The sequence below is a fragment of the Astatotilapia calliptera genome, chromosome 1 (genome assembly GCF_900246225.1).
Source record: "Astatotilapia calliptera chromosome 1, fAstCal1.2, whole genome shotgun sequence".
NCBI lineage: Eukaryota > Metazoa > Chordata > Actinopteri > Cichliformes > Cichlidae > Astatotilapia > Astatotilapia calliptera.
In genome coordinates, this window is record NC_039302.1 from 30554518 (window position 1) to 30568605 (window position 14088).

Sequence of the window (14088 nt, forward strand, 5' to 3'; positions counted from 1 at the left end):
TTCATGAATCAGGCTGTGCAGGCCTTCTTACAACTCACAGCACGTCCGCTGTTGTCTTTAGTGATGGTAGAGAGGTGAAGGACCAGAGTGTTTATAAAATACTCTCTAATTTACCATTTTAATGTCTTTTAATTATATTAGATCAGAATGGTTGGAGAGATTTTCTTCTATGTGATCTTCCACACTAGAGTTTAGTGTTTTTTCTTTTTCAGAATAAGTTGTAATTCAAATGCACTCACTTATTTCACTGTCAGTCTAATCATTGCACTGTGTGCTTACTACACCACTGCCATCCACAGTTCTTGTAGTGTATATAAAAGATGGATGTAGCTGAAATTGAAGCCAGCACAGAAGCGCCTTAAATCGACCAGCAGGGGGCGACTCCTGTGATCTATGGGAAGTCTTTATGAAAATTGCTCTTTCGCTTACTTCCTCACTAGTTTATGGCCTCAGTTTGTAGTTTCACTTCTTATTGGATACAAAACATATTCATTTTGCAAAATGTGGTCTTTTTTATAGGCAAAAAGGATGATGAAACATAGCATAGTTTACACTATTTTTGACAAATCACTAGCTGATGAGATATGGGCCTATGTGTCCCCTGCCCCTTACTTATCACGCCTGGTTTCAAAACATCAAGATGGTGATGACAAATGTTCAGTTTGAGGCTTCACATTCGACCTTCATGAACCAGTGGGTGACATAATGGTATCTACGGCCATCTTTATTTACAGCTTATTCTAAAATCAAACATTACTGCTTAGTTTTACTGCATCCTGCGAGTGCCAAATGGATATGTTGTGAAATGGGCACATGAGATGTTCAGCTCCCTGTTTTAAATGACTAATAAAGAGCACTTCAGAGATTTTCCTAGCTGCTCTGTAAAGGAATAACCACATCCTCACTCATGAGACCCTTTCGCATTTTTCGCGTGTGTTCACCAAAACACATTTATGGTTGACATTTACATGTCAGTGTATGAAATCTTGACAGTGCTACTCACACATAGTAACTGCAGTATAGTTGCAGCTAGCGGGATTAAAGCAATAGAGGTAAATCAACGTAGCTGCATGAATAAATCATAGGTTTTCAGTTTAGCCGTTGGGTAGAGAGTTGAAGCCAAAAAGTCATGTTAGTAATTTCTCAGCTATAGATCACTTCTGTGGGAAACCAATAAAAATAACAACGAAGGAAGGAGCCGGAGGGTTATTTAAAAAACAAACAAACAGCCTAAAACCACTTATGAATCACATTTTCTTGTTATCAAGAAGCTGGATAATGTGTGTAAAAATAGGCACACGTGGTGATGTGAGAATTGGAAGTGGAGGGTATACACGAGTCTTTTAATCCGTCAAAAAATTGTGTTGTTTCACTAAACTTACACACAACCACCACCACATTTTCAGGAGTACAATGCAGAGAAGCAGCGATTTGGGTTATCGATGTTCAGGCAGATTCACAGTAAGTCACGCAGTGCAGAAATCAATGCACAGGCACCATGTACATCACGCTGTAATATGAGCTGAGTCACAAAAAAGTCAGTAGAAAGGAGAATGTTGAGACTTTCTTACACTCACCTACACATTTCATGCTGATGCATGTAGTCTTAGTATAACAGGAAGTTGGCTTCACTCATACAGTAACATTCCTATCTGTGAAGTATTACTGCATCAAAAGACGCTTGTCCAAGTTATTCATAGTTGTCATTCCAAATAATTGGAAAAGGAAGTTCGCTGCTCTGATGCAGAGCAGAAAGGAAACAGAACTTGGTATGAACATTGGAGTATGATGCTAACAGACTGTGGTTTATCTCTTTTAAGCACCCTGGACCCACCCAGACCTTATCAGTTATTAAACAGTGACCTGGTGCCTTTTTAGCAGGTCGAATTAAAACAATGCAGCATTACTATGCTTCATTTCTTTTGAATCACAGTTGTTGGAGATGTAGGTGAGATTTTTTTAGTAACGGCAGTAGTTACTGACTCATTGGTTAAAGGCTTCCTCTTGTAATTACAGTTTTCATTCGATGGATGTAAAACTTTACTGGAGTTTTCAGATCTCACTCTGGCCTGGTGATGGTTGTAAGTGAGATTTTTTCCAAGAAGTGTTTCTTGATTTTAGAGCCTTGATGTGGAGCAGTTACTGAATGAACTGGGGATATTTATCGAAGTAGGAGGATTGCTAAGGCTAATGTGGGCTCAGACAGCGTAATACGGACTCCAATCACTGGAGTCAAACACAGCTTCACGGGTCCTTTATAACACCTGAAAAGCGGAGCATGTTATACATACAGTATATTTTTTTACCTTCTCTCTCATGTTACAACATAGATTGGGTAAATGGTGTTGAGCAACAGAAGCATGGAGTTCTTTCTTTTTTTTGCACAAGGGTCAGATACACACTATAGGATTGACAGACCATAACGTCACATACCCAGTTTTTGTGCAACCAATGAATCATGTCAATCTTATTTTTCTTTCTTTGTTTTTTAGCCTTTACTGAACACAAAACCGCTAATATCACATACACAGTTTCAGACGTCACTGCCTGTTCACATTCTTGTTCTGGTACACTCAAAGAAAAATGCCTTATTGTATCTGTTGGCTTGTGTGTGTCACCATTTAACGTACTGCCCTTAACCCTTGAGAAGGGCGAATTTATTTGTACGCTTGTCTCTTGTGACAGGTTTGTACATGGATGTAATCATACAAAAATTAACTTTTAAAAAAAGGTTCAAACTTGGACACTAAATTCATTATATATGCCTGGATATGGACTGTCATTTGTATCGGCTTTTTCAGCGATAAAGACCACTTAATATCACCAAAACCTGATTTATGTTTGTACCTGAGCAAACACACACTGCCTCTTAATGTTACACCTTTAAATCTTTAAAGTACAAAGTTAATTTGAGGACCCTGTAATTAACCATTGGAGGTACATTAGTATAGAATGAACCCGCAGGGACAAAAATGTACTTCTTCTCTGTCCCTGAGAGTTTAGTTTCCCTAACAACTATTTATTCCCAGCTGTAATTGCTTGAGGAACGTCTGACGTGTGGCCTGTTCAAGTCATGACAGGATCTTTTTTTAATCATCGGTTTGTTACCAAAGAAATAGTATAATCAAGTCAGAACCTGGCATAACTGACTCAGTTAACTCCACAAAGAGTTGTGTAGAAGTGTAGGATTTAATGCAGTATGTGAATATAAGAGGGACGATTTTAGATTCTAACAGGTAGAAAGCAGCAAAGCAATTACATTACAGACTTTCGCATTGGCAAAATTGTCTGATCAGCTTGGATATTTTAAAGTTCACTCATTCATTCTTATCCCGCTATTCTTCCTGTTTTCTTAGCAACAAGTGCAGTCAGTCCAGGTTACTTCAGCTTTTGATTCCAAATAATTAATATGCAGAAACACCTCAGATAACAAGTAAAGACATTTAAGCTGTGGGTGTTTTTGTTCTTTGTGCTCATCCTTTACCAGTTTTCAGTGTCACCGAGTGCTCCAGAGCTGTTATGAAAGTGAAATAACCCTCTCAGAAAGCCAGGAAATTCCACAAGTGCATCACTGAAAGTGTATACATGGTCTGATTTCAGAGATAATGAACCAAATTAAATTAGGGGTGTTGTTGTGGTGCAGCTCCCCTGTTGGGATCTCTTGAGAGCTTGTGTCCTCTAGCCACAGTGACCCTGGACTCACCTCACCCAGACTTTGACCCTGCACTCGCTCAGGAATGTGGCCTAAGTGGAGGTTGTCCTGTGTGAGAGTTTGGAGGTTGTTAGTCTGCTGCTGATGTCTACTAATAATTTTAAGCCACTGTTTTTTTTTCCCCTCCAATTGTGTTTCTTCGCTAAAGGTCACAGCACTTTGTGTTGATGGTTAGTTCAGGCTTAAGTGAAGTGGCATTTGAGTCCATCACTTCCCCTCAAGGGCAAAAGCAGCATTGTAATCTGACGGATTGTTCTTGGACTTTAGGGACGGATCGAAATGAGTTATTTCCACAAACCGTCACATGGTTATTGCAGGATTCAACTGTGCTTTTACACTCACTGACCTCTCTGTTAGTATAACTGTTGAATTGCTTGTTGATGCAAATATCTGATCACATGGTAAGAATTTGATGCATTTAGGCATGGTCAAGATGACCTGCTGAAGTTCAAACCAAGCATCAGAAAAAAGGTGATTTAAGCAGCTTTGAACATGGGATGGTTGTTGGTGCGAGTGGTTCAAAAACTGGTGGTCTTACTGGGATTTTTTAGTATAACCATCTCTAGGGTTTACAGATCTGAAAAAGAGAAAATATCCAGTAAGCGATTGTTCTCTGAGTGAGAAATGCCTTGTGATGATAGGGATCTGAAGCTTATTGCCCCACTGCTCTGAGCTGATAGGAAGGTTAACAATAACTCAAATAACCACTTGTTACCTTTGAAGCATGTGGAAGACAGCAGCATAGGACCACATCAGATGCTACTCACAATTTACACTGGCTTACCAAAATTAGACATTAGACTACTGGAAAAGTTGTTGCCTGGTCTGATGAGCCTCAGTTTCTGCTGCAACATTCAGATGGTATGAAATAACATGAAAGTATGGATCCATCCTGCCTTATATCATGATGGGTCCATGGTCTCATGTGGTGGTGTAATGGTGTCTGCAATATTTTGTTGCCACACTTAATGTCAACCAAACATAATTTAAATACCACAGCTTACCTGAGTATTGAAGCTGACCATGTCCATCTCTCTCTGACCACAATGTACCAGTCTTGTGATGATTGCATACAGCAGGATAACGTGCCCTGTCGCAAAGCTCAAACTGACATGTTTCTTTGCACATGATAGTGAGTTCACTGTACTCACCTGGCCTCCACTATCCCATGCAAAATTCAGGCACTTTTTTAAGTAAAAAGGAGTCCAGCCCGGTACTAGCAATGCGTACCTAATAAAGTGGGCAGGAAGTGTATGTAGAAAGGAAAAGATGGGAGCTGCTCATAAAAAATTAGTAAAATCATAGAACATCAAATGATACTATAACAAGGACTCCACTCCAGCAGATATATTCACGCAAGTAATGTCAATAACATTAAAGTAGTCAAAAATGTCTTTTAATTTTGAGTATATTTTACCATTCTTTGAATTATTTAATATCCATGTGCATGAATGTAGGTTTATAGCTGCTTATCATGTCATCTTCGTTTACTGGGTTAAACTTTATAGGTGACCACTGCGAGTTTGGCTTCATGATCCGAGCAGTAATAAAATGCTGGTTATGGTAATAGCTAATATACTATAATGAAGGAGGAAACAGCACCACTATGAGTTGTAAAGTCTTTGCATGTGTCAGTTTGGTTACAAAATATTTATGATAACCAATTAAGTAAAAACAACATTGGCCCGTTTGAATACAGCTTTTCACAGCAGGACAGTAGAAGAGGATTTTTCTCTCTGCCCTGTCCTTTCTAACAATCCCCTCACTTTTACTGCATTTCCTGTCAGTGCATTTTAATGTAATCATCAGCTTTCCTGATCTAGTCGGCTTCAAACAGTATGATGTAATGCATGGAAATGACAGGAGTCAAATGTGCACAACTAAAGTAGAAATCGCTTCATGAAATATGACTTTAGAATTAATATTCAAACACTAAAATTTGCTCTCTGTCTCTAAAACCTGAACATCTGTAATAATCTCTTTAATGTTTTAATGCTCCGAATTTCATTGTGATATTGGTCTTCAAAGGCGATCAAAAGCTGCCGAGGGAACTGTGTGATATTCTTAGCAGATTTATAATTTTGCAGTGTTATTCATTTGCATAATTAAATAAATGTGCAAACACATTGACAGGTTTCCTGCTGTGTAACAAGAAATGTGACAGGATCAAGTCCAGTAATTGTTCCTTATGTCAGAGTCACACACAGAACAACACAGATGTGTCTTCACTGGACCATACAGACCTTTTCAGCATCAGTGCAGTCTCTGTCCTCACAGAATCGCAGATTTGTTCTACTTTTCCATTAAACTGTTGTCCTCATCATCATGTAATTGACTCACTGTCTCTAACAGGTATTTGTGTCAAATGTGGGAAGGGTGTGTATGGAGCCAGCCAAGCGTGCCAGGCCATGGGGAACCTCTATCACACAAACTGCTTCACCTGCTGCTCTTGTGGTAAGTAAGGCAGTTATTTTATGGGTGTCTATTATGCTTTTTACTTATTTTCTGTCATACATAAACTGTTACAATGGTGGATGCTCATATTCAACATAGCAACAGTTTCAAATAATGAGTTTATTACCCTAGAAGCCCCTAGAAGCCAAAAGTGCTGGGTATAAGCACTCTGTTTCAGATAGCGCTACTTTTTGCAGTGTGAATGTGGTTATTGAGGCACCTAGAGAAATGTGAAAAACTCTAAAGAGCAGATGGTGATATTTTACATGACCTTTCCTAAAAAAAAGTCCTAGAAATATCCGTATTATGTGTCAGTGTCAAAAACATGTTGCCATCTTCATGAGAATTCTCTGCAGAGGTGACACCCAAGACATCTTATTTCAGCTTGTTGAATTTCAGTCATGCACTAGGGCTTCTGTCTGAAGCATTTTTCTACAAAGTCTTGATATGCGGGGTATGTGTGAAAAAATGTTACACTCATGGTTTATGTAACACATATGTGGAAAAAAACCATTTACAGATCAGCAACGTAGATTTATAGATGTTTCGTGAGCTATACGTTGGATTTGGACCCTACGCTGTGTCACTGCATCATTTCATGTCTGGCACTGATCACCACCTGCACTCATGTATATATCTTTCTACGTAGCACTCTTAATTCTTATTCTCATGTATATATCTCATGTATATCTCATGCACATATCTTTCTTTCTACATAGCACTTTAATTCTTATTGTTTGCACTGAAGCACCGCAGCAAATTCCTAATGTTGTAAACCTCAACATCTGGCAATAAACCCATTCTGATTCTGATTCTGATTCTGATTCTGATTCTGATTTCCCGTCCCTAGACACTATAAAACTAGTGTAAAAGGTCAAATTCAGTGAGTAAATCTAATCAGCATCTTCACCTAAATATGTAGAATGCTACCTGTTTTCTTACCTTTTATCCTGTTATCTAGGTCAGCGGTCTCCAACCTTCTTTGCGCCACGGTCCGGTTTATGCCCGACAATATTTTCACGGACCGGCCTTTAATGTGTCGCGGATAAATACAACAAAAAAAAACTAGTAACGGTGCTGAAAAAAAGAAGATTTATTCATAACACACGTGAAAAAACCCAGGAAAACCGAGTTAACGATCAAAACGATAACAAAATAACGCTGAAAACCAATAAAAACCCTGAAAACCATACATTTCACACCTGAGCCTCAACTCTCGGGGCCCAGTACCAAACGACTCGGGGGTTGGGGACCGCTGATCTAGGTGAAAGAGTCATAAGTCATGGTTACATCCTGGTAATGCTAATATTTGACTTTGATTCCAAAGAATTTATATGCATAAATATCTCTGTTAAAATTTCTCCTAAATAAAAAACAATCTCCAAGTTTTATTGGTCACTCTGAGCATCTGCAAATATTGTAGCAAGATGAAAAAGGTTAATATTAATTTTGTCTGTCTTATTGCTAATCAAGAAAACAATAAAAGTAGCTAGTCTGATGTGCCTGTATGTTAGTTTGATGTGTCTCTACTCTAAATATGAAGACTGTGAGGCTGTTTCTAGAATAGGGCTGTCAAACATAAGGCCCTGGGGCCAGAATTGGGCCCAACTGACTCAAATCTGGCCCGCAGGATGGATTTGGAAAATGTGAAGAAGAACAGAAATTTTGGACTTTTAACTGTACTTTCATGTTTTACAGTTTTTCCTGACATAAAAATCTCCCCCCATGGCCATTCATTCCTCACCAAAGTAATTCATTTATTTCTGTAATTTTACACTATGCTAATTAGCCATGCAGACTGAGTTACAACAAATAGCTTGTTGCTTTCAGATGCAGCTGGATGCAGCTGTCAGTCTCATATCGCACACTGTTTTAACTCCCTAAATCAGCTCGTGTAAACTTGCCCACAGCCTTCAGTGGAGACAGTTTTAAAGTATTTGGTCTGCGTGGATGATGATATTATGAGAAGTGAATCACAAAGCGATTCTGCATTAACCTGAAAGCAGAGTGATTTTTTTCCTTTCTGCTTAGGAAAATGGTGACCTATTACTTAGTCTCACAAATCTATAATGCATGCGTTGTTTTTCCAGTTGAGGTAAATAGCTGTCATTAACCCCTTTTAATGCACGCCTTTCTATTTAATTTTACACTACCTGAAATCCATCTGTACTGAACTCAGTGTCCAAATGTATGCAGATGACACAGTCATTTATGTGCATACTAGCTCTAAAGAGTAAACTGCATGAAGCAATGGAAAAAACATTAATTGCATAACTTATTTCATACAGAATCTGTCCAAAACCATAAGCATGTTTTTTTCTATTAGAAGAAGCAACTCCCCTCCTCCCGAAATTGTTGCAAAAAGGGCAGAAGGTACATGATATTCGGTATTGTAAATGTCGATTCATAATTATTTTTACCCCCGCAGAAATACATTACAAAAATATCTTTTAAAATAAGCGCATCCTTGCTCATTTTGAGACATATATATAATTTAAGAATTCAAATTGGTTCACAGCTCTCACCCACCCACTCTCCCCAACATAAACACGGTCATTTAGAGTGAGTAAAGATTGAAAAGCTGAGCAAAAATCAGGTAAAAACATTAACATAAAAGTGGCAAAAACATTGTATCTATAAAGGGCCATTGAGCACTGTGTTATATTAATTACTTGAGACACCTGGGTCTGTGTTTGTATTTTGGTTTGCCCAGCTTTTGTGCTCCCTGGAGAACTGATCATTTCAGGAGTGTGATGTCTCAAATGTGCTAATTCTTACAGGCAGCACCAGCCGTGCTGTAAGCTTCTGCCGCTGCTGTCTCTGCCTAAAAAAATCATCATTAGTATCACCAGCTTGCTGTTAGATCTGGTGTTACAGTCTGGATCAAAACATCTGCTTCTTAAAATAATCCCCTAGGCTGGTGTCCGCTCTGTAGAATAAAAGGGCAGCAGCTCTCTGCAGCGGGAACAGGCTAATAATGAAACAAAGAAATAAAATGCTGACATTATTTAGTTTGTAAGGCTGTAATTAAATCTGTTCTCGAGCTCCAAGGACAGTATAGATTGTGTGTGCGTGTGCGTGTGTGTGTGTGTCTTCTGGACGCCCCTGACACTCGACTCCAGCCCTCTTCTCCCGTTTCCTGGGGAAACAAGAGGAAGATCTTGGGAGAAAGCTTTTTAGGCAGGTTCCATTCATATGTGTAACTATACATGGATACCGATCCTCCACCTCGCCCCCTCCGGCTCTGGAAGAGCTTCCTACAATTTAGATGTAACCAAAGCCACATACTTTCCTATTTATTGTGTGCTGGAAGAAAGAGGGGCCAGAAGCTGAGTGTCCAGTTGCAGAAGTTTGGGTGTTTAATGTGGAAAAGTGGCTTCTGGCTTGGTTAAGAGCTGTTTTAACAGCCTTGATAACTTTTTTTGTGGGTTCATTTAGGAGTCAGTGTTCATTGCCAAAACAAAGGAAGACACTGGTTGTTCTCGACATTTGGTCTTTCAAACAGACTTATTTGTAAGACAACCAGATAATTTCCTCTGAGGGCTAAAAATACCCTGAAAACATGCCTGGAGTACTTGTGGGGAGCAGGGTAGCTACATAATAAAGCAGTTATGTGGAGCGTAATTGCTTTTAGACAAAAAACAGCTCCCTGGAGAATTATTGTTGCGTTTATTGGAGAAATCATGTCCACGATTAGTTAACAAGTTGTCTTTTGTGCTTCATGGACCATCTCTCCTCTAAAGATGGTTTATTGGTAACATAAACTCTGATGTTTCATTTGACCTCATGTGAATGGGAATGTTTTCTTTTAAGCAGTGTTTTGAAGACCTCTGAGAAGTTTAGTTTCAAAGTGCCTGGTCTTGTCATAACACAATCCAGTGATTTATCGGGAATTTCGTGCTTATGTCCCCTGTTTGTTTTTCGGGTTCTTTTTCTTCTTTCTGGACTCTGAAGCTCCAGAGTGAGGTTGAGTTTGCTGAGACATTGCTCACTGGTAGCCTTGGGCTTTGTTTAACCATGCATAATTGAGCCCTCCTCTTGGCTTACTCCCATGGTTGCACCCTTTTTTCATGAAATGGCCAAGAATGCAAACCCCACCGCCGCCACCACCACCACTTCAGCCAACCTTCCCTGGAGGACCTCAGTCAGACAGTCACAAAGTGTACCAGACCTGCTTATCAGAGGGGGCAGGCCTGGCATTGGCACACGTACGCCAAAGTGGATGCAAATACATGTCCACAGGAGGACATCTTGGGTCTAATCAGTTTGAACTTTGACTTTTTAATATGAAATATCTTATTTTTCTTCCTCTAGTGTCCATCATGCTAAGTAGTAAAGTCAGTCAGTCTATGCCACAAGTTTCTGATGGCTAAAATATAACACACATATAATGTTATCACACTTGGTCTGTAAGTCAAATCAACTCAAGTAAAATCAGAAAAATTGTAAAACCTAAGGTTATGGTCTACATAATATCAGCACAGTAAAACTGACAAAAGCGTTTAACCATTGTCTTTAAGTAAACTTTAAACATGAGGTCTTGTTCTATTTCTCACTTACTGAGTCTAATATTTAAAATTAGAAAATGCAAAACAGAAAAACCTGTAATCTTTTGTATTATCATTGCTCTTGCTATTTTTATATATTATTAGCTACCAGTTGTATATAAAAAGGCATTAACAAGTGTTATTTTAGCAATAATAAGCATCTGCCGAGGTATCTATGGTTATAAATAGTGCCACTGAGCAGTGAATTTATTCATATCTGCAGCTTTAATTGTTGGTCAGAGCATTAAACATTACCCTGAATTGACTGGATGAGTAATTGTTATGCTGTTGGACCTAGCAATGCTAACCTTAGCCACAGTTTGCAGGAAAAAAAAAAGTCACATTGTGTCCTTGCAAAATGGCACAAACATTTAAAATTCAAATTTTATTGAAAGATTTGTTTCTAATGACTGCTAAATGCAAATTTAATTATTATACAGTAAACTCTGTTTTTTGAGAGCTTTATTTTTCTTTCTAATTTTAGTTTACGATATTTATTTTCCCATTTATATTTGGCATGGAAAACAGGTGTCAAAACATCCCTAATGGACATATTTCTCAACGTAAACACAGGTTAATCGGGCTGAATGTAAAATTTCAGGATGGGCGCGAGACAGGGTGTCGATGAAAAGAAAAGAAGTAAACACTGCACTTCAGACTGGATGAGCAGACTGTCAACCGCAAAACGCCCGATGACTCATTTGTGTGCTACACTGAACCAAAAGGCAGCAGCTCAGGGGCTTGAATTTCTTTAATCGTTTACCGCCACAAGTTGCACCTGCAAGGCACTGGAAATCATTCAATTTTCTTTTTTGTTTTACTCCTGAGGTCGTACATGTCATATATATGCAAACTTGTAGTGTTATTAGAAGAAACTGGATGGATGGATAATGAGGATAAGGCAACTTCATTCATTAGTAATCATGCTGGGTAAATATTTCTTCATAGATGCAAGCAGGAGACAACTGTTCTCATTAGCAGGTGGTCAGCGAGCCGGCAGCTAACGAGCCTGTAGCAGCAGTATTGTGTTTGTGACACCCTCGGTGGAACCCTTTCTGCTTTGTTTGGGCTTGCATTTAAGATCCTTCTTTTATTATAATGAATAACAGGAAGGCTGGATGCTGTGAGACATGTTGGAACAAGGATGTGTATCATAACTTTGCCCTCAATTTGGGCTGCAGCTGCCACTTTGATGTTATTTCTATTCTAGGCAAGTTAGAGGTTGATTCAGAAAAATGTGGAAAATTCTATTTAAATACTTCAGACAGGTGATCTGTTCATTGCCAGTCATGCATGAAAAATGTAACTATTTATTTTTAGATTTTTTTTCCTCAATATTGTTTTCATTTACACAGCGTTATAAACATTTTGTTGCACAGCAGATGTCACCTGTTGCTCACAGTAGACCCGTGCTGTATTTTTTATATTTTATTTGCTGTATTATACCTTAACACAGCAAATAAAATATATGTATGGATCTCTTTTTAAGATATATCAAATAAAGATATACATATTACTTTGTCTGCTTTTACGTTATGAAAGCACAGAAAATGCTAAATGAAAAATAATGATACATCACAGACTAGAGCACCCCACCCTCCACCACCTCAAATGAAAATAGGTGCCATTAAAAACAAAATCACACAGCTTATTATTTTTGACAGTAAACAGAACAGATTTCTCTTGTCTGCGTCAACTGTCTTATTTTGTGGAGAGACTCAGTTGTCCGCTTGCTGGAGGCTAAAAATGTGCTCATTCTTTGACACAATCGTACTAACGAAAAGGACAAATATTATCTGACTCTACCAACCAAAGCTCTTCTGCATACTTTGGTATTTGAATACTGCTACCTTCCTATCAGCTAAAAGCAGTCTAGCCATTCTTCTGTGACCCCTGACATCAACATTTAGACCAGCACTCTCTGAAATAGTGAAATTGATTTTGAATAATAGTTGAAAATCATTGAAATCATCTTCCTTTTCTATTCTGATGCTCAGAACTCATTTGAACTTCAGCAGTCTTGCCTTGACCTTATCTACATACCTAAAGATGCTGACTTGCTGCCACGTGATTAGCTGCTGAGATAGGCGCATTAAGAAGCAGTTAAATACCTGACTAAGTGGCCAGTGAATGTGCAACATTCAGATTGATTGTAGGCCAGAGACATGGAAAAGTCAACATTTTTCAATGGAAACTCATTTGCTTTTGGAACAAGGACTCAAACTTATTTTATAGACACAACGAACAACATTTGGTTTATCATTGTGTGGCCTTCGCTTGCTGTATCTCATTCATTCTTGCTTTAAACTGGAGGATATTATTAGGAGTTTCTTTTTACAAAAAAAAGCTTCTTTTTTTTTTGCACATACTCATATCTCTCCCATCCACACATCATCTTTTTCTGCACAGCTGAAGACATGCAATCCTTAGCTGTTATCCTGCAGTTCTGTTGCCTTTCGTCTGCAGTTATACATTACAACTCAAAGGGTAGACCAGCAATTTGAAGATCTTTATCTCTCGTTTTGTCCACACAGAAAGCAATGAAATGTCTTGCAAAGATCTGACACTATTGCAATGTTCCTCTTTTTGGAGGTGAAACCTGTCTCTTTGCCAGATGTTTTGCCCTGAACTTTTGCGCATACCCTAGAAGTCGGAGCTTGCATCATTTCTGACTTCTGGATGACTCAAAACTGGGAGTAAATCTGTGAGAACAGTAATCAGAGCATAACATCAAGACAGTGCATGTGTCTGTCCTGGTTTTAGTATTGTGTGGCTCAAAGGGTGTGGTGGCAATTGGTCAAAACAATGTGATGCAACCATATTTTTTTGTTACATGTTTTGTTTTTGTAAATTAAATCCTAATATTTAATTAATCTGTTATTCAGCACTAAGTTTAGCAAGTATCTGTGCCTATGATGTAGTTAAGGAATGCAGTGACCAACGTTACTCCCCTTTATTGATAAGCTTTGCTTCAGAAAATACATAACAGAGCAAAACACTAAAGTTTGAGTCCATTTTTATCCACAGTCTATATGATGTTAATCTCCACTGTTCAGAGGTGGATAATATGCTTACAGCAGACTTTGCTGTAGCCTCCGTGACTGGGGTTTCTCTCAGAATACCAAAAACATGAAGGTCTGCAGAGGCTTGTGATTGCATTGTATGAAAAAATCAGTTTGAAGTTCCTTTGTGAGCCAATCACCATATTTATCTGTTCCTGCAGCCAGGCAAACGCTCTCGTGGTTTCTCTGCCAGAGAGAGAACAGAGTGACGCCTTCTGCCAGCACATTCCTCTCTGTTAGGCTGGTTTATTGTCAGTGACAAAGCGCGGAATTAAATTAAAATACAGCTAACAAAATTTTCTGTTGTCTTTTG

General features: G+C 38.6%; 1 protein-coding gene across 1 annotated transcript in view; it reads left to right on the forward strand.

Annotated features, from left to right (window-relative positions):
• Positions 1–14088, forward strand: part of wtip (WT1 interacting protein) — a 36076-nt gene that overhangs the window by 4750 nt on the left and 17238 nt on the right. The window contains exon 2 of the mRNA XM_026174046.1: positions 6065–6166. Coding sequence (XP_026029831.1) covers positions 6065–6166 — 102 coding nt within the window. The remainder of the gene's footprint in view (positions 1–6064; positions 6167–14088) is intronic.